A 22,287-nucleotide genomic window follows, 5' to 3' on the forward strand; every position below is an offset into this window, starting at 1 on the left:
TTGAGGCTATTCTAAGAAATACAAAAGATCTTCCTAACATGATTTTATAGCAGTTTAAATAACATGTATATTCCCTAATAATTATTCCCTCCTAATAATAATATTCCCTTCTATATCCTAACCAAGCACATGGCATAGCATATCATAGCATTTGTGATTGCAAACTGAATAAAAATCATATTTCCTTTTGCATAAAACCAATTATGTATATTCCCTCCTAATTTTAAATTATAACTTTTTACTCATTAGATTGGCAAAAGTTCAAATATGCAAAACCACTATTGAGAAAATGTATGAAAATAGTCACTCTTTTTACATTGTGGATGGGAACTGTCAGAAAAGCCTTTTCAAAGGCAATTTGGCATTATACATGAAATCTTTTCATGTATGAACCCTTTTATCCAGAAATCCTTGAAAAATATGGTATAAGTTCATTTCAGCACCAATTATACTAGCAAATATTTATAAACTATATCTCTTCATCAAGAAGCGGTTAAAATTATAATATATTCATACTATAGGATGTATTGCTATTAAAATACATATTGCTATTATAATAAATGAAGTTGATATGTATATACTGATATAGAAAGAATATGACATTACTAGAGCAATAATTATAGCATGAACTTGCTTATATATAGACATTACAAATGTTTATTAGCACACCAATATGCATGAAATAAATTGAAAGGAAATAAATAGAAAAATTTACATCATACTACTGGGGAAGGGAGATAGGGGGTAGTCAAGGGTGACATTAGTCTTTGCTTTATAAATTTTACTTTTGACTCTTTACAAATAAATCCATGTCTTCCTTTCAAAATATAGTAACAAGAAACAAATTAATGAGAAATCACTGATTTGGAAATATATACTGAGTTCACTGGAAAATGTCATTTAAGAAAACAGCTAGCGCTGAGGGCGAAAAACCTGCAAATTAAAGTTATGAAAAATAAAAAAACAACGTTAAAATAAAGGGCAGAAACTTAAAGGATAAAAATTTTAAGTTAAGAGGATTAACATCTGGAATTCAACAACGTAACAGGGAAAAGAGGAAGACATAAAAGTGGTAACTATTAGCCATCATCAACCACCAAAAGACTGTACATTCTGGATTAAGAAAGGCCCTCTCTCTCCCTGGCCAAACTCAAGTAGATGCATAAAGGAGGGAAACAATAATGGGAAACAAAATTGTTATACGCATAAAAACAATTATAAAGTCATCAAATTTAAGTTTTAAATTATTCAAAAGAATGTATGACCCAATTTAAGGCAAGATAAATAAAAGCATTAAAATTGCAAATAGGGAGTTCTCAAGAAGATGCTTGTGGAAAAACACCTTGATTTGACTCACCAGTTGATGCTACAGAGTATATCAGAAAAAAACAAAACACTGAATCAAGAGATCTAGATTCTAGTTCTAGTTCAGTCCCCAATACAGCAACATAACCTTGGGCAAGTCACAACTTCTCTAGGCATCACTTACTTCATTTGTAAAATGGGAGGATTGGGAGATAATGATCTCTAAGGAATTAGAATTTCTAGAGAAATACAGCTAAGAAGCAGAACAAAAACTTCTGTTGTCCAAGCTATAGATCGGCCTGATAAATTGTTTAGAATGGGGAGAATTTTGTTTCTGAGACATCAAGGTATTTGGGAGATAATATTCAACGTGGTATCATGAAATATCCCATGGAAGGAGTGACCTCCTCTAGCTAAGGAGGGAAGAAATTTCTTCAGCTAACTGGTTTAATTGAGAACATACAAAAATCATTTTTACCTGAAATTGTATACTTGAAATCAAAAGGTTTAACACTAAGATATAAATATTCAGAAAACCAAGCACTTGGCATAGTACATCACTGCATTTATGATTGCAAACTGGGTAAAAGTCACTACAATTTACAATGTAACCTGTCTACTCTTCCACTTACAACTCCTCATTATAAACTTCCCATTCTTGGCAGAATATTCATCTCACTGTCATATATGCATTCCTTTACCCATGCTTTTGCTCTCTCAGAATGCCACTGTCATTCAACAGACATTTATTACATGTGTTTTCATACTGTCCATTATTTTTATATGTATGGTTCTCATTCAAGCTAATTTGAATGCTCTTGATGATAAGCATATCTTCTTTCTATCATCTACCTTGCCTAAACAGAACACACCCTCAATAAATATTTGTTGATTAAAAAATTTCACAAATCATGTTTAAATTGAAGTCTGAATTTTTAGAAATTAATTTCACACCTACGTTCTGACTCATTTTTATGTAAATATGTTCTTTTTTATACTCAGGAAAAATGTGAAATAAATTTTAAAACTATAAAAAATGTATAAATATGAGTCATGAACAGGTAGTCAGTATTTTAAGACATTCAACAATGAATTATCTTTACCAATTTACTTTCATTTCTCTTGTTTTAATTTTTCCTTCCATTGGAAATCTGTAAATAAAAACACAAGGCAAAATTTTTATTATTACTTATTTTAACAAAATAAAACCTTTTAAAATTATTTAAAATATTTTAACTTCTGTACCTGATAGTTATTCGATTTGGACTTCTGTTCAAAGTATTCAAAGTTTTCTTCTCATTTATCCTTAATTGTACATCTAGAAATTCCTTGCAGCTGGCTATCATTTTGACCTATAAAATTTCAGCATTTGTCCATTTAATTATGTCCATTCTTTCCTGTCATCCACTTTCTCTATACTTATTTCTCATGTTGCCTTGGGACACCGCAGTTTTATCATTGGGCATAATAGAGCTAAAAATTTGCTTTATACATTTTGCTTCTTTAAGGATTCACCCACTCATTCATTTATTAACAGAAGTTTACAAACACCTGTTATATGTCAGACATTGTGCTAGACACTGGGACTAAGATGTTAAAGATTAACAAAATAATCTTACCACATAGTAAGCCTTCAGTAAATGTTGCTCTTAATACTATTACTACTATTATATTATTACTCCCCCTTCTATAGTTTGCAAACCATTATCTCTATTGAGGCTAACTTTGTAATGAAAAGAATGCTTTAGATATCATAGTTATGCCACATGACTTTGAGCAAAGCACTCTCTCTGCTTTGGTTTCTTGCATCTGTAAAATGAAACTAATACCTATTCTAATTCTCTTACACATGTACTGAACTAAAAATCAAATGAATTAATGTTAACATTAAGATTTTTCTACTCTTGATTTCTTCTTAAAAATAATTTTACATGTAAATAAAGCCTACTTTTCGCCAATTTTTGTGCTATTTTTAGTATAATCCTATTAAAATAGTCAACTTAGATATTTTAAATTAAAATGAATGACTTAAATTTAAAAATAAATATAAATACCTTGTTTTATAGTCATGTCCCCAGTAAAGGGAGAAAGCACCAATACAGTTACCAGTTATCAACATGACTATCGTTCTCTTCACTGCTATAGCTGCAAAGTTGCCACTACTGTTGATATCTTAGTATACCTGTTTTTACTCACATTTCCCTACAATCAGTTCTCTTTTTTTTTTTTGTCTATCATCAATCCTATTCTATTTCTACTGTTACTGTTATTCTGTTGCAAAAGGTTTAGGGAAGAGTTGCATATATGCGGCACATGTGTCCCTCATTGTCCCTCACTAATGGCAGACTTTCCTAATATGTCATGCCACACGATTTGGGGTCTTTCTCAACATATTGCACTTAGAAGCCACTACCAATGTAATTGGCATTCTCGTGTAAGTTGAAGGGTAACTGCCAGCCCTACTCTGAGTATGTATATAAATTTTCTAAGCCCTGATACATAGATACAACTGAAAATACATTCTAAGACCTAATATTGAATATCTCATGATCAAATGTACATAAGGATGGAGGAGACATAAGCAATGTTAGAAATGCTTTCTTTTCTGCTCATTCATTCTTAAATTACATGATATACTAATTAGTTGTTTCCCCAATATTATTTTATACTGTATAAGTTTGTATTTATTTTCTAATGAAAATCAATTTACCAGATCCAGTAAAGTTTCTTTTCCACTAATTGTACAAAATTTCTTCACTGTTTCAAATGTAATATAATACCAAGCCATCAACCTTCCTGTCTCTGTGGTAAAAGATGGAAAAATAAACATTTACTCCATCAGCTGAAACAACTTGCTTTTCATGAGTTTAATAAACATTTCTTTAACATCTATTCCATGCCTGTAATGACATCAAGAACAAAAGACACACCAACAAATCTAGAAGATGTAGTCTCTGAACTTATAGGTTGGCTAGGGAGATAACCAGATGAAAATAACTGGACTAGAGAACAAAGTCCAGTTAATGATAACATTTACATATACAAACTTAAATAAAGAGGAAATTAAACTTAAGAAAATGGTCAATGTGGGGTAGCCTAGTAGAGATAATGTGTCTTGAGCAGGATTTAAAAGTAACTAATATGCCTTGGCAGAAAGGAAATAAAGCCATTATGACCTCAGGAAAAATCAAGATTTGCTAATAAAAAAAAGTAAAGTTTAAAAAAAAAAGATTATCATTAGAATACTTTTATGAGAGATGTATGGCTTGATAAACACATGGCTTGGTCATATACAGGTTATTTTACATAATGTGGGAATAATAGAAGTAATATTTCATGTTTATTGTAAAGATTAAATGCAATAATCCATGTAGAGAACTTAGCATAGGGTCTAACACTTTCATTATCAAAATATGATGATAGACTTACAGAGGCCCTGAAAGAGCCTTGAAATGCCATTAAAAGAGTTTAGATTTTAGATTTGATTTGTAAAATAAGAGTACCACTGAAAATTTTTGAGCAAAATTTAATTAAATTAGAGTTAGTATATAAATTATTTTAGAAATACAACACTGGGTTGACTGGAGTACGGGGGTTTGAGTGGGGGTAAATAATTGATTAAATGGAATTTGTTTTAAAAGCTACTGGTTTCAATTATAAATTGTCAAAAACATTACAAATAATTTCAAACCTTGTGAAACAGAAAATGGCTGGGAACAGGAAAACGGCATACTGCTTTTCAAGAAAAGGATTAACATTTATGTATGTACTACAGGTTTTGCTGAAGAAGGGGAAAAATTACATTCCATTAGACTTAGATACTCCATGGTACAGAAGATAAAAAAGGAACAGAGAAATAACAAGGGCAGCTTAAAAGCTGCTTTCTCAATTAGGAGTCTAGTGAATATATTCAGCAAAAATGTGAGTAATTCAATGGTTCAGAAAAATGGAGCTTCTGAGAGCAATGTGTGAGATATCAAGAATATGGTTATCAAGAAAACTAAATATAACTAGGGCATATTTAAAGCTGCTGCTCTTATCCTAAGTATTTATAAATTAATATAGGCTATATCCCTGTTAGAGAAAATTAAAGGTTTTGGTAAAAGACTTGATACTTGCTGGATTTTTAGTAAGGATGAAGGTTTCCTAAGTAAAGTATAAAAACAACATAGGAAGATTCCAGAAGTGGTTCTCTGAGGGAGCATGTGGCTTAGTGAGGCTTTGTTAGTGTCCACGATGCCAGGTGGACCATGGCCAGGTTCAAAAAGTGCAGAAAGGGGTTGGTGCAGCCCATCAAGCTCATCTTCAGACATTTATAAAATAGATTTCAGATTTAGGTGTGGCTTTATGAGCAAGTGAATATGTGGATAGAAGCCTGTATCATTGGTTTTGATGAGTATATGAATCTCATAGTAGATGATGCAGAAGAGATTCAATCTAAAACAAAGAAAACAACTGGAATGGATCATGCTACAAGGAGATATTACTCTGCATCAAAGTGTCTCCACCTAGAAATGACTTAATGAAGTGAGAAATTATTGAGAAGCAATATAGTTTGTGTTTTTCAGGTGTCCTTAGTTGGGAGAATAGTTCTTACACATTTATTCATATTGGCTTACAATACCCTTATGTTACTACCAGATGACAATAAATGATGTTGAATTGTTTTTGTTTCTGTTTTTTAAAAAATAACATAGAAAGGAAGCCATGAAGAAAGTGACTCAGGTAGAAGAAATAGAAAGAATTAAAAAAGATATGCAAGTGAAGAAAAGAAGTAAGGAGGCAACTTTGCTATCAATATACTAAAGTTATTAATATTCTCATAGTAGCAAATTCAGGATAATTCAAAATAAAAGTTATACAGTTGGGGGTTGGGGTGGAGGTAGAGGCCATAAGACCTCTCACATCTCCTACTGGAGATGACCCCAGCTACTATGTTCTGAATCCATCACCATGTTCATACCGAGATCACACTTCTCAAAGATGCTCCAAACCAATGAATGAGCATGGCAGGAATATTAAGGTAGGCTTATAAGACAAGGGACTCCTCTGATGGGCAATTTTGACTTGAAAATTCCCCATCAGCTTTGCCAAATAGTTTTAGGACTGCAAATTTTCCATCTTTCTTTTCTTCCTTCTCACCCTCCCTCCTACAGTGGTTCAAGATGCAACCCAGTTCATTAACTTTTCAAACCTCTTGCAGTTACACACCATTTTAAGAAGGTTAAATCCTTCTTAAATTCACACAAACTAAGACTTGGCCTTTTGAGCCCTTCTCTTTTACACATTACCAGGTAGAATAACTAAAAAGCTCAACAAAAACATAAGCATACCAATGAAAATACCTAGATATTTCAGTACTATGATGACAAATTTAAAAATAAAAAAACTGTATGAAGCAGAATTAAAACACAGAGGCTAAGAATTTAAATACAAAAATAAATACTGCCCTAGCTGGTTTGACTCAGTGGATAGAGCACTGGCTTGTGGACTGAAGGGTCCCAGGTTCAATTCCAGTCAAGGGCACATGCCTGGGTTGTAGGCTCAATCCCCAGGAGGCAGCTGATCAATGATTCTCTCTCATCATTGATGTTTCTCTCTCTCTCTCTCCCTTTCCCTCTGAAATCAATAAAAATATATTTTTAAAAAGTAAATACTGAAAAAGGTAAAGGAAAATATTAGTAATATGTAGGAATAAGAAGTCACAAAAAAAGAATTTATTAGAAATACTATTTAAGAACGTCCGTTTACATTAATGGCAGGCTAAGTATGAATCAACCCTCCTGCTGAAGGCAACTAAAATAGCTAAATGAAATACAAAAAGTATCTTTTATAAAGCATCAAAGAACTAATAAGATATTTATCTAGAAGAGGGCTTAAAACCAAAAGGATAAGTACACAAAATATTTACAAAAACTGATCACATACTAGGCCATAAACCAAGTCGCAACAAATTTCAAAAGATCATAATCATACAGAAAATGTTATCTGATCACAAAGCAACCGTAATGAAAAAACAACAACAAAAAGCTTGTTAGAAAAGAAAGATAACTTAAAAAATGTACAGAAATTAAGAACTATAGTTGCAAATAATCCACAGGTCAAAAAAGAAATCATGATGGAAATATGAAAATATAACAAACTGATTAATAATAAAAATACTACAAATCAAAGCTAATAAAAATTATTGGCCTTAAATAAATGTATAGTATTCTTGAATACTTACATACATATTTATTTCCTGAAAAGATACAACATATGCATTCCTATAAATTCTTGCATTCTGTAGAAATGCATACTAAATAGAACAGGGTTTATGGAAAAAGTATTGAAGCAAACAACTAAAGAATACAGACAGCCCTAACTGGTTTGGCTCAGTGGATAGAGCATTGGCCTGCAGACTCAAGGGTCCCAGGTTCGATTCTGGTCAAGGGCATGTACCTTGGTGGCGGGCACATCCCCAGTGGGGAGTGTGCAGGAGGCAGCTGATCAATGTTTCTCTCTCATCTATGTTTCTAACTCTATCCCTCTCCCTTTCTCTCTGTAAAAAATCAATAAAATATATTTTAAAAAAATACATGCAACCTTGTAACAAGAACACTAACCTAAATAATAATCCTAATAAAAATACTACCACAGTTAAAAAAGACATGTTAAATTCCTCATAAAATTGTACATACATACATACAATACACTTGTGTGTTGTTGTTTTTTTAAGTAGCTTGATGATAGAGGGTGTAACAAGAGGCTGCTGAGTTATAAACACAAAGGACAAAATGCCTAAAGATTGGGCATTGCATAATAGATATTTTCAAGGCAAAATACATGGCTAACCTGGCCCAGAGGAGGATCAGGTAAATGGGCATCATGTACAGTAATGTATTCCTCTGAGAATTCAGGTACATTTAGCTAGATTTGCATATTTTATGTTAAACTGCTGGAATAATGAAGTCAATATTACATCCCAAGAAACTTCTAATCATGAGTGCTAAAATTATAAAACATTCGTTCTCTCTCCTATTATACTCTAAATAGAATGAAAGTGAGAGCATAAGTAATCAATGTTCGAATAATTTAGAACTGGGAAAAGGATATCTACAAGTTATAGCAGGTTTGAAACAAACCAAAGATTTAAGCATTTCATTCCTCTGCCATAAGTTACCAGAATCAGTGAAGACAAATTCTATGCTGGTCAAAAAGAAGCTCTATAATTTTATAAATAGGATTCTTGTATACATTTATCATGTTAATGATGATACCATGTTGAGATCACAATTTAATTTTACCATTACCTAAGTTTAGTAGAACAAAATTTCGTATTTAGTCTTAAGTAAGCACTTGTGTTTTTCTGTGTGTGTGTGTGTGTGTGTGTGTGTGTGTGTGTGTGTGTCCTCACCCAAGGACCTTTATCCACTGGATTTGTTGGGGTTTTTTTGTTTGTTTTTTGGTGGTGGAGGGGGGTGGAGAGTAGAATGGATGGGGAGAGACAGAGAGAAAGAGAAACATCCATGTGAGAGAGACATATTGATTTGGTTGCTTCCCACACACAACTGGGGCTGGGATTGAGCCTGAAACTGAGGTACATGCCTTTGACAGGAATCAAACCCGCGAACCATCAGTCTGCAGGCCAATGCTCTATCCACTGAGCCAAACTGGCTAGGGCAAGCAATTGTTATATTTATTAGCAATGATGGAAAAGTTACCAGTTGGTTTGAAATTAACACCTTCATCCATCGTTATCAAGTCCAGAGATGATAAATCATTCAGATTCTTCAAACATAAATCTGTTCAATTGTAGAAAACATTTTTATTTTAGCAAAATAAAGAAGCAGCACAAAATAAAATTTATTATTACATATGTTAAAGTTATGTTTCTGTGCAATTGTTCTGGGAAGAACTGTAATCCCTACTTAAGTGGTAATAAAAAGCTCATTTAAATAAAAGAGTTGATAATACGCAAAAAATATTTTCTAATAGTAACAATAATACAAATAACAAGTGATAAAATAGCATTTACAACTTGGAGCTTTTAAAATAATATGTTTGTATTATCTCATTTAATCCTCAAAATAACATAATAAGGTAAGTGTATTAATATTATTTCCTATACAAGTTAGGAAACTAAAAAATAGGCTAAGTAACTTGCCGTAGGTCTAAATAATCACTTTGTCATATGACTTTAAATAAGGCAGTGGTTTCCTTTTTTAACTTTTATCAAAGATATAGACACACAAAGTATAGAGTCAAATAGTTTTAAAAGATAAAGAGTAAAATAGTTCTAAAAAATTGTTCCAAAAAACACCAGTCTTGTCCCTCCTCTGAGTTTGCCACTCTTAAGGCAACCACTTATGATTATTTTAACTGATGCTTTTGGTATTTATCTGAATATGGCACTATCGCTACTTGGAAGGAACCTCTGACAGGAAGCATTGCAAGTCACTCTCACTGATGGATGGGGATCAGAGTAGTAGGCTGCTGCTTAGAGTGCTCTCTCTGTCCTGTGCTATAAAGGCCCAGGAGACTGGAAACAGTTCAGAGCAGAGCCTGGGATTGCCACAATCTGTTCAAGCTTAAGTAGACTGACAGCTCACAAAAATACAGCCCTTCAAAGGCAAGGTTCTTTGGGAAATATTTTAATTTAAGAACATTGCTTAGGCAGCTTGATCATTTTAATTGTTTTAAGTAAGGTTTTTGAAAGTTTTGCTAATTTTCTTAATTACCCACTATTAATTTAACCTTCAGAAAATTAATCAGCTAAAGAAGAATGCTTACTAATGCTGAGCACTATTCCAAGGTTTAGGTTTATAGCAGTGGGCAAGACAAGGTTCCTTCTCTATAGAACTTTTTAATGAAGAAAGCAATCAATAACAAATAATAAATAATACAGTTTCAGGTATTGAAAGGTACTATGAAGGAAAATAAAGCTTAGAAAGGACATAGCGAATTATAGATTTGAACTTTTAACTAAAGCTTATGTGTATTTCTGATATAAAGCTACATAATTTCTGATGTAAAGTAAGGATATAGTCATCCTAATTTTCAACATACATAAACATGTCAACTTTCCTAAGAACACAAAAATAGCAGTAACAACATGGAAATCATTTTGCCTTCCTCTCTGTAAGGTAGGTTTAACTAAAGTAGTCCAGGAGAACCTCTTTGAGCAGCAGATTATTTGGACAAAGGCCTAAATAAAAGGAAGGTGCAGGCCATGTAAAATATGTGAGAAGTATTCCAAGAATAAGGAACAGATAGTAAAAAACCTGAAGTGGAAACAAGCTTGATGTTTTAAGGAATAGCAAAGGAGCCAACTGGGAAAGAGAGTAGAATAAAAGAGGAAATGACAAGAGATGAAGTTAGAGAAATAGGCAGCAAGATATCAAGTAGGACGTTGTGGGCTCTGGTGAAAGCATGTATTTGATTCTAAGAGTGATGGGGAGCTACTGGAAGAAATTGAGCAAGAAAGTATAACCAAATTTAGAAACAGCACATTATATGCTAAGGACCCTTCTTAAGAGAATTAAGGCAGACCTTCAAGGATACCAAAACATTATATTCAGTTCAAATATAGACAAAACTTAGCTACCTTTATAATGACTGAAGATAAGACAAATATACTGCCAATTTAACTAAAGTTAAATCATTACAGTTATCGGAATATAGCAAGATATTTCTTGGACTATCTGATTTCTTGTGTATATTTGATCACTATGATCACGATATATGCTTTAAAAACTCCATTACAAAATTGGTCAACAAATAAAGGATAATATTACTATAGATCTGTTTCTTAACAGTGTTATAAATATATGTTATTGCTTATCACCATCTTTCAATAATATATTTATTCCTTAAGGAATACAATTTTACTGTTTCATCTTTAAATCTTCTCTGTATTCTTATTTACCATATATGTACACCCAAGTATAGAATAAATTAAAATTGGCTAAATATTTTTAGTGGATTTAACATTGTTTTTCTTTCACTGAAAAAGTTACAATACAATGAAGAGGTAGGCATTTCTAATCCTAAAAATGCTCAACAACCATCTGATACTTTAAAAGACAGTTAATGAAATACTAAGTGACTGAAAAATAAAGCTGGGGTTTGATAGGAACACATCATTAGCACAGTTTAGAATAAGAAGCCCATTATCAAGCTAGGCTTTTAATTTTCAATCAAAATTAAACTAGAAAAGAAAAATAAAGAGTTGTGTCTATATGCAACATTTTCAAAGACCAGAGTCATTTAAAAAATAAAAAAATAACCAGGTTAACATATTATAGAAAGGAAGATATTCTGATGGAAACAACACGTAGATTAATTAAGAAAATGTGTATGTGCTGAACTTTATTTTGGTGTGAAAAGAAATAACTCTTGTTTCTTCTCTTCAAACAATAGGTTACTTTAAAAAAAAATAATTCCCAAAGAGTATTCTTACTTTCACAATAACTGACCTTTTTTATTAAAGTTTATAGAATATAATTTTTTGGAGGAAATACATCTAACCTTGTAATTTTGCTTCAATTCCATCTTTGTTCAAACCAGATGCAAAACCTGTATAAATTATAAAAATGTGTGAAAAATAAAATAGAATGGACTGAATTCATCTTTATAGGCTCAGTTTATACCCTACTTAACTAGAAAAGTGTAGTCCAATTAAATATTAAATTAAAAAATAGCTATGATTTTAAACAAGGCTTACATCTATAACAATAACCAGTGCTGAAATTCTTTCAATATCAAATGGCTTATCTTTTGCTTATTTGACTGTATAACAGTGACGGGGAATACTCTATATATTATTTTTCCTTAGAGATCTGAATGTTTTGAACCTGTATCCCTTAGAATGGTATTGCAACAAGTCAGGTTTTAATTTGATATTCAACAATCTCAAGTATTTTATAACCTGTAACACATGAAAGAACCCTCTAGAAGCAACATAACCAGATGTGTGTTACCTTTAGAAGCAGAATGAAAATTCCAGCAGCAATGGTAGTACTATATACTTTGATTTGAACGCCAGTTCAAATAAAATTCAAGACACTTTTTTACTTTATTTTAAATAATTTTAGGCATTTTTGTTATTTTTATTTGAGTTAATTTTTTCCCTAAAATGTCTGATTTCAAACCTTACTGAAAGACTAGAGATGAAATAATAAAGATTTTCACAGTTGTCTATTCTTGCCTCTAAATGTATTTATGACTCTTGTTACTTTTGTTTCTGCTACCTGTCAGTTTCTTTAATCTATTTTGTGACCTATTAAAATAAATATAGTTCCAACTGGTTTGAAAAAATTACTACTTTTCCAAGTAAAAGTAACAAACCATAATGAGATGGATTTTTCAAGGCTCTGATATAAAGCAAAGTTGATCGTATCCATTCCAAAGCAATATTTACATCTGTGATGGTATGCAATACTATCTCTGCATTCAAATGTTCAATAAGATGTCTGTGCAAACTAATTGGAAAAAGAATTTTTGCATTAGTAATAGATATTTCAATGCCATAGCTCTTGCTGTTTTAAACTTCAATAATATTTTGAATAATTAAATAACATAACTGAATAATATACTTATTACTACTTTAATAATTCATTAAGATAACTTAATTTTCAAAAACATAAGAGAAAACCATTATGTCAGTTCAACTTTTAGAAATATTATAGATTTCTCTCTATTCCATAGTTCTAGAAGACATTATTCTAAAAAGAGGTGGGGAATGACAGCAAATAACAAGTGTTAATAAGGATGTGGAGAAAAGTGAACCTTTTGTGCACTGTTGGTGGGACTGTAAACTAGTGCAGCCACTACAGAAAGCAGTATGGAGAGTCCTCAAAAAAACAAAAATAGAACTACCATATGACCTAGCAATTCCACTTCTGAGTATTTATCTAAAGAAAGCAAAAAACACTAATTTGAAAAGATATATGCACCCTTATGTTTACAATAGCTAAGATATGGAAGCAACCTAGGTGTCCATCGATAGAGGAATGGATAAAGAAAACGTGGTACATATATACAATGGGACATTACTCAACCAGAAAAAAGAATGAAATCTTGCCATATGTGACAATATAGACCTAGAAAATTACATTAAGTAAAATAAGTCAGACAGAGAAAAACAAATATATTATTTCACTTATACCTGTATGTGGAATCTAAAAAAGAAAATGAAACAAAAACTCAAAGATACAGAGAATAAACTGATGGTTGCCAGAGGGGAGGAGGTTGGGGAGTTGAGCAGAAAAGGGAAGAGGATTAAGAAGTACAAACTTCCAGTTATAAAATAAGTCACAGGGATGTAATGTACAGCATAGAGAATAGAGTTGAAAATATGGCAGTAACTATGTATGGTGACAGATAGTTATTAAATTTACTGTGTTGATCACTTTGTAAGGTATATAAATGTTGAATCACTGTTGTACACCTCAAACTAACACAATATTGTATGTCACATGGCAACTATAATTAAAAAATGAATAAAATCTGTTCTGGCTGGATAGGTCAGTTGCTTAGAGCATCATTCTGATACCCCAAGGTTGTGGGTTCAATTGGTCAGGGCACATATAAGAATCAACCAATGAATGCATAAATAAGTGGAAAAATAAATAGATGTTTCTCTCTCTCAACCCTTTCTCTTCCTCTAGAATCAATAAATTAAAATAAATAAATAAAATGTCAAAAAAAGCTAGGGTGTGAATTATATTCTATTCCTTCCAAGAGGATTATAATCAAACTAGGAGCCCAGCGAGCACACGGCACAGCCCGGCCAACCCTCCAGCAGCCCTGCTTTGATACCTGAACCTGTCCACGCAGAGCTCCAGCGCACCTGGACCAGCCCCCAAACCCTCTGGCCTTCTCTAGCTGCTTCAAGCCCCGCCCTCAGTCCCTCTAGTCACCTTGGGCTGGTCCCGCCTTCTCTGGGTGCCTCCCCACTTCCACCCGGTCTCTGGAGCAATGCTGCGGCTCCGCCCCATCATGGTTCTGGAGGACAGCATGGAAGCCTCCCGCCTGCTGCGCTGTGCTCCTTTCCCTGGCAGGTGGGCCGTGTGGCACTCAGAGTGCGAGCAGTGGGTGGTGAAGAACTGGTGAGGGGGACGTTATGGGCTCTCACCCCTGCCCTCCCCAGCACAGGATGGTCCCGCCTCCTCCGGGTGCCTCCCAACTTCTGGAGCAACACCCCAGCTAATATGCTAATGACCTGGTCATTACCTGTTACGAATATCAACCATTAGCATATTAGCTCTTTATTAGTATAGATACTTCACTAAAAGGACTCAGCTTGCTTATCTCTCTATCATTAAACAAATTTTAAATATGTAAAGAGAAGTGAAAATTATATTCCTCTTCATATGACTAATTTGGACTTTTATAACAAGGACACGTGATACTGCATGCTAAGAAACACTATGAATAAAAATATTGTATTATTTTTTAACTATTAAATTTCTTAAAAGGACATAAATTTTCTAGTTAAGATACTGAAAAGTTTCAAACAAATGGCCTAATCAAATTTCCTTTTAATATATCTTAAAAATATTGGCTACAGTAACAATATCTTGTTGGAATATTTTATTACCTGCTTTCTATAGTGTCACTACAAGCTAACATCTGAATATACTTCTCTTTTGTACTTAACCGAGTCATAATAACTGCAGTAGCTGTAGTGTCAAACTGGGGAAAAAGAAAACATACACACACACACACACAGAAATTTAATAAACATGAGCACGTGTTGATACCAGTCCTTTTCAATAACTCAAGACTTTGATTCTATATTAAACAGTCCCTTGTCTTAAAAAACAGTTGAAAAAGGCCTTAAAAATACTTCTGAATTTGAATGTTAACAGAAATTTTAATTCAAAATCTCCTAAGAATCCTAATATATAAAAAGCCAGGGGCCGTCACGACCGAAACAACCGGATGGATGACTTAATAGCAGGCTGCATGGGGTGACCAGGCCAGCAAGGGGTTAGTGAGGGACGACCAAACGACTGAACAGCAGGCTGTGTGGGGCGACCAGGCCGGCAGGGGGTGGCAGTTGGGGGTGACCAGGCCAGCGGGGGGGTGGGGGGTGGGGGCAGTTGGGAGTGACCAGGCTGGCAGAGGGGCAGTTGGGAGTGACCAGGCCAGCAGAGGGAAGCAGTTGGGGGTGACCAAGCCAGCAGGGGGGGCAGTTAGGGGTGATCAGGCTGGCAGGCAGAGGCTGTTAGGGGTGATCAGGCTGGCAGGGGGGGCATTTAGGGGCAATTAGGCAGGCAGGTAGGTGAGCAGTTAGGAGCCAGCGGTCCAGGATTGTGAGAAGGATGTCCAACTGCCGGTTTAGGCCCGATCCCTCAATCCTGGAGATTGGGCCTAAACCGGCAGTCAGACATCCCCCGAGGGGTCCTGAATTGGAGAAGGTGCAGGCTGGGTTGAGGAGAACACCCCCTGTGCATGAATTTCATGCACCGGGCATCTAGTATAGATATAAAAATACCACTTTGGTTTCAATATAACATAATTTTGGCAGTGGTGAAATTAAAACAATCTTAGGTAACTGTATATAAATTGTAATATTTGGTGTTCATATATAATCTAATTTATCCTATAAAATTATAGATTTGTTTAACATAGTATTTTGATATTCTTTGAAAAGATATTCTTCCTAAATATTCCGTTAGTACCTATATGAATGACTTCTTTATTCAAGTATTTGTCAAAGGCATGTTTGGTAATATGTATGAGATGATTTTTAATTGTCAATACCTGGAGACCACTACTGGCATTGTGTGCTAGGATCCAGGAATGCTACATGTTCTGCAATGCATGACAGTCCTACACACTGAAAAACTGTCCCATACAAAATGCCAATAGTATCTCCATTTAGAGTAAAAAACCAAACAAAGAAATTTTAACATACACATTCATAAACCCAATCATTTACCAACCAATGCTATATGGAGTGGAGGGAGTATGTCTTTTTTAGTGAGAGTTATTTTACTTCTACTCCTCCATTAAAGTAGATTGTCTAAGTTACATTTATTTTTAAACCTAATCCAAAATCCAAATATGAAATCTTAATCTTTTGTTTAACAAAAAATATACAAAAAGGATTTTGCCATTTACTTTGTCTTTAAACTAAATTACAAAAAGTAAAATGCTGTCACTTACTTGAGGTCGACCAGCTCTTCCAATCATCTGTAGAATATCTGTTTCACTGTACTCTTCAAACATTCCTCCAACATAATGCATTGTAGATTTTATAACTACTAGGTGAGCAGGCAAATTTACTCCCATTGCTAAAGTACTGGTAGTAACTGCATCAGATTAAGGAATATTACTTTGAAGCCAGATAATTTTAATGCTCAGGTAGGTATTTTCTTATAAAAGGTATATTTTTATAAATGTAATAGGCTCATATAGATAGAATTTATTTAAAAATGAAGAAAACTCTATAATGTAAAATAATACATCTTTTAAAATTATTAAATTCTCACTTTTCAAATTGCACTATGTGCAGTAACATGGTGAAGTACTAAAACTGGTAACAAGTTTAGCTATAACATGTATAATACATGAATAGTTACATAATTTTGGACTTGAGAAAAAAGCATAAATAAGGCAGAATACTTGAGCTTTTTATTTTATTGTCTTAAAAATAATTTTCCAAAATATCTAATAATACCCACAAGAATATACGTTACTTACAAAGAGCTGGTAAATCTCCAACAGTAAAAGCTCCTTCAACTACTTTTCTATCTGACAGCTCCATACCAGCATGGTGATAAGCAACACCATGTATTAAGATATCTACAATAGAAATATATCACCTGTTATGTACTGTTAATATTTAATCAGTAATTGACTCTTTTTAACTACAGCTGAAATACTATTCAAAAATACCTCTAAACCTACCTCTCAGCTTTGAATCTCTTATGGAATACGCATGCTTCTGTAACCTATTTTAAAATACCATAAAATTATTGTGAGTTAGTTCCATTAATATAGTTTATTTTGAGGCTTACAGATATAAAAATATTTTCACAATATCATTATTTGAAAACCATTTTTAAAAAGTAGAGAACATCTAACTTTCATAGTAAAAAATCCCTAATTTTACAACTCAGCAAAAAAAGTCAAATAACCTAATTTAAAAATGGGCAAAGGACCTAAATAGAAATTTTTCCAAAGAAGACATACAAATGGCCAACAGTAGATGAAAAGGTGGTCCATATCACTAATCATCAGGGAAATGCAAATCAAAATTACAATTAGATTGCACCTCATACCTATTAGAATCGCTATTACCAAATAGACAAGATAAGTGATGGAGAGGATATGGAGACAGGGGAGCCCTGTGCATTGTTGGTGGGAATATAAACTGGTACAGCCACTATGGAATTTCCTAAAAACTTAAAAGTAGACCCAGCAGTCCCACTTCTGGATTATAGCCAAAGGATACAAAATCAGTATCTCAAAGAAGTATCTGTACTCCCATGTTCACTGCAGCATTATTTCACAATAGACAAGTATGGAAACAACTTTAAGTGTTCAATGACAGATAAAGAAGCTATAGATATATAGACAGATGATATAGATATATAGATATAGATATAGATATATAGAGATATAGATATCTCATGAAATATTATTCAGCCTTAGAAAATAAGGAAATTCTGCCTTTTCAACAACATAGATGAACCTGGAAGGTTCAAATGTGTTAGAGACTCTTGAGAGATGAATCTTTGGGTGAGAGATTACAATAGATGTAGGATTGAATGTGGATTTTTTTAAAAAAAATGAAAACAGCACTATAAATAATGTTTCAAGAAATCTGGCTATGAAATAAAGACAGAATCATAGCTGCACAAAGATTCATTATCTCACTTAATCCTCCAAATTACTATTATCTTTATTTTACAAATGAGGAAACTGAAGTTTGGAGAGATCAAGTCACTTGAAAAGTTTACAAAATGAACCCAATTTTCTTATCTCTTCTAGATAATCCCTAAAAGTCTTTTTACCTCCAGGAAAAAAAATGAAAAAATATACCTCTCTTTCTGTTCCACAGTCATAATAAATTTAGCATTTTTCACAAGAACAAAAGCAGCTTGTTGCACACCTTTCCTTGTTGCACAAAACTAAAAATGAATGAATAATTTTTGTATTAATCATATTAAAAGCTGAGCATTACACTAAAAAAATAAGCAATCAACAATCCATACCACAAGTGTAGGTTTCTGATCAGAGTACTCTTGTATAACACTGGCAATTTTGTAGTTGAGGGTTAAATCAAACTTAAATTCAGTTTGGTTACTACAACAGGGAAATCCAAGGACCACTTTCTGAAGTTTCACTGGTCTATGTTTCTCATCCATTTTCAGACATATAGCAGGTCTTTCACCATTTGAAAGCCATTCTGCAATCTTTAAATAATAGAAATATACACATTAAGAGTTTTTTCTAATGAAGTTTTATGGTTAAATATAACCCAATTTATAGACTACTTTAAAGTCAAAGTATAAAAATATCTAATCAAATAGTTTTTTTCAATATTACATATTTCATTGACACTATCCTATTAATATATTGGTAAATATGATCCATAGTATTTCAAGATTATATCCACTTTCCACCATGATAAACTTCCAATTAATTATTATTTTATTTTACTTTCCTTCTTATGAGTCTAAAGTAAAATTAAATTGATTTTAGAAGAGAAATTGAATTTCTCACTATCATTATAATTTCTTTGCTATTTTTTCAGAACTATGTCTAGATACAGCTGACACTTTGGTGTTGTCCTAAGTACTAGCTAAAGAATAGCAAAGTAATGGTTGGCTTAGATTGGTAAGGGTTGACAAGTTCCAAACAAAGAACAAATAAATACTTGAGAGATGGCAGGACCAAAAGCATGTCAGACTAAATGCTAGAGTCACTAGCTGGAACTGTGGTGAGCAATGGTGAAGCAATCTTATCTTCATATAGCCTGCTTAGCAATCAGACTTTATGCCCTGTATGAACCTGACCATTGTTTTGACTGAAAGATGGATTAATAAGTTTCTACTTGCATAGGAAGGAATTATTAAAATATTTTCAAGGCTATCGTGGTTAGGGATGACATCACACAAGAACTTACAGTTTGAAAGCAGCAAAAGGCCAATTTTGAAGACCTTAATTTAGGGGAAAACTGAGAAAGAGGACTTGTAGAAGAGGCAGGGAAATAGCTTTCACAGAAGTAGTGATTATCACAACAGGAAAGAGTTTCAAGAATCAACAGGATAGCCCAGCCGGCATGGCTCAGTGGTTGAGCGTTGAGTTATGAACCAGGAAGTCACGGTTTGATTCCTGATTAGAGCATATGTCCAGGTTGTGGGCTCAATCCCCAGTGTGGGGCATGCAGGAGGCAGCTGATCAATAATTCTCTCATCATTGATGTTTCTTTCTCTCCCTCTCCCTTCCTCTCTGAAATAAATAAAAAATATATTTTTAAAAAAGAATCACATGATATTGGGAGCATTTATGATCTTACTCCCTGCCATGTATCATCAGTTTGTCTCAAATTAACTTGTAAAAACTTTCTTTAAAAATTACAGGATTTTTGCCCTAACCGGTTTGGCTCAGTGGATAGAGCATCGGCCTGCGGAGTCCAGGGTCCCAGGTTCGATTCCGGTCAAGGGCATATACCTTGGTTGTGGGCACATACCCAGTAGGGAGTGTGCAGGAGGCAGCTGATCGATGTTTCTCTCTCATCGATGTTTCTAACTCTTTATCCCTCTCCCTTCCTCTCTGTAAAAAAATCAATAAAATATATTTTTAAAAAAATTACAGGATTTTGATATTTAATAATAACTTAAAAACCAAGAAGGAAAATTTAGTATCCCACTGTGAAAAAAAAAAAGGTAAAGGACATAATCTAGCAAATTGCAAAAAGAGAACTTAAAGTAGTTGAGAATATATTAAAAATATTTACTAAAGTAGAAATCAAAATTTTCAATAAAGTACCATTTTAAATAAGAAATTTGACAACTATTCAAAAGTAATAATAATTTCATTATTATACTGTCCAGTGTTAGAATACAGAGAAATGGCTGAAGGTAGAAGTGTAAATGAGTATAACATTTATTGAAAGCACTGTGTCCTTACAGTTTTATATATCCTTGGACTTAGTTATTTTACTTATGATGTTTTTAAAGATACATTAATTTCAGCACTTTTTATGATAGCAAAACGTGAAAACAATCTTCCAACATTAAAACATTAGATAAATTATAATAAAACTGCAAAAATTGTATTAAAGAAAACTAATGACATGGAAACATTTGTATGTGACATGTAAATCAAAAAGCATATGTATATTATGATTCCATCTATACATCTGGAAAGACAAACACATATAATTTTCTCTATATGAACAGCTTATTTTGTTCACGTTCTCTTGAATATGAACAAAATAAGCTGTCATTTTAAGAACAAAAATGATTAATTGTGTCAAGTTAAAGCTAAAATTTTCCATTGGATTAGGCACTGTAACAGCTATTTGTGAAAACAATTTCTAAGAAGTAGCAAGAGGAAAAAGTCACATTATAGTGGGCTAAAAAGTAAATAGGAGTGAGAAGGCAGTGAGACTGTACTATTTTTCAAGTTTGCAGAAAAATCAAGAAAAAATAGGCCACATATACATTATAGAAAGTATAAAATGCATGTAATTATTTATTTTCGTGTCTGTATACCCCAGTAACCATAAGATTATACTCAAGGACAGGGTCTATATGTTTTCACTTTTGCATCTATCATTAGTGCTTATCTTACCACAATGCTAGGCACACAGAATTGGGGGAGGTGGATGGTAATCATCTAACCCAGTGGTCGGCAAACTGCGGCTTGTGAGCCACATGCGGCTCTTTGGCCCCTTGACCGTGGCTCTTCCACAAAATACCAACTTCTGCGCATGGGCCACAAAGTTTCAATCGCACTGTGTGTGCGCGCCCGCACGTGGTATTTTGTGGAAGAGCCACACTCAAGGGGCCAAAGAGCCGCATGTGGCTCGCGAGTCGCAGTTTGCTGACCACTGATCTAACCAATTATTTTTATTCCCCACCATACTTTGTTATAAAACTGGATTCAACTGGTTACAACAACCATAACATATTATTAGCCAAGTTATTACATGTTTTTGAAACTCATAAAACTAAGACTTTTAGATACTAGTAAACAACAGACTTGTACCAAAAAGGTTGTATTAAAAAGAATCATACAAATTTTATGGCCTTAATACTGCCTTCCCTATGAAATCTAATCATCACTTTCTACAACATACTTTCCTATTTAATTGGTTAGGTGCTTAACAAACAAAAAAACCCTCACTTTTTTCTAAGATTAAAATGTTTAATATTTCACTAGTTATGAAAAATATTACAAACTAAAATTCCAACTCACATCCTCAGCATTTGGAATTGTTGCAGACACAGCTACAAATCTCATTGGAATAATAGTGCTGGTATTTTCTAAAGTATGAGATAAAGACTGCACAGTTTTCATTCTGCTGACTACAACTTCAAGAGTTGGCCCACGAATTTCATCTTTTACAACATGTACCTAAGAAAGAAATCAAGGAAAAAATCATTAGCAACAAAAATAGAAATCTAATCAATTAAAATGTGAAAGAATACTAACACTCTTCTTTAAGAAAATAAGCATTTTCCAATTGAAGGCATAAAACAAACATATAGTTTGGTTGAAATATCTTGCTTCTATCTACTTATTCTAGTCATCTTTTTATGTTTATCTCTGAAAATGAATAATGTGTTCACTACCTCATCAATGAGAAACAGTCGAACCAGTTGAACCAAAGAGTTGTCTCTCCATTTTCTAGTCATGCTATCCCATTTCTCCTAGAGATAAGATGCAAGTGGTTTAATGCAAGGGATTATAATGAATGTTATTAAGATCTATCAATAAAATTTTTAAACTGACATGTGACAAATAATTGGCAAT

The 22,287-nt window shown here is 33.2% G+C and overlaps 1 protein-coding gene across 1 annotated transcript in view; it reads right to left on the bottom strand.

Annotated features, from left to right (window-relative positions):
- The window catches only part of HFM1 (helicase for meiosis 1), a 109,447-nt gene that overhangs the window by 58,840 nt on the left and 28,320 nt on the right, over positions 1–22,287 (bottom strand). The window contains exons 9-22 of the mRNA XM_036351359.1: positions 22,107–22,184; positions 21,730–21,888; positions 18,516–18,716; positions 18,343–18,431; positions 17,206–17,249; positions 16,999–17,100; positions 16,462–16,607; positions 14,888–14,982; positions 12,634–12,767; positions 11,815–11,862; positions 9,009–9,089; positions 4,016–4,107; positions 2,551–2,657; positions 2,409–2,456 (exon numbers count right to left, since the gene is read on the bottom strand). Coding sequence (XP_036207252.1) covers positions 2,409–2,456; positions 2,551–2,657; positions 4,016–4,107; positions 9,009–9,089; positions 11,815–11,862; positions 12,634–12,767; positions 14,888–14,982; positions 16,462–16,607; positions 16,999–17,100; positions 17,206–17,249; positions 18,343–18,431; positions 18,516–18,716; positions 21,730–21,888; positions 22,107–22,184 — 1,424 coding nt within the window. The remainder of the gene's footprint in view (positions 1–2,408; positions 2,457–2,550; positions 2,658–4,015; positions 4,108–9,008; positions 9,090–11,814; positions 11,863–12,633; positions 12,768–14,887; positions 14,983–16,461; positions 16,608–16,998; positions 17,101–17,205; positions 17,250–18,342; positions 18,432–18,515; positions 18,717–21,729; positions 21,889–22,106; positions 22,185–22,287) is intronic.

Source organism: Myotis myotis, unplaced genomic scaffold (genome assembly GCF_014108235.1).
Source record: "Myotis myotis isolate mMyoMyo1 unplaced genomic scaffold, mMyoMyo1.p scaffold_m19_p_2, whole genome shotgun sequence".
NCBI lineage: Eukaryota > Metazoa > Chordata > Mammalia > Chiroptera > Vespertilionidae > Myotis > Myotis myotis.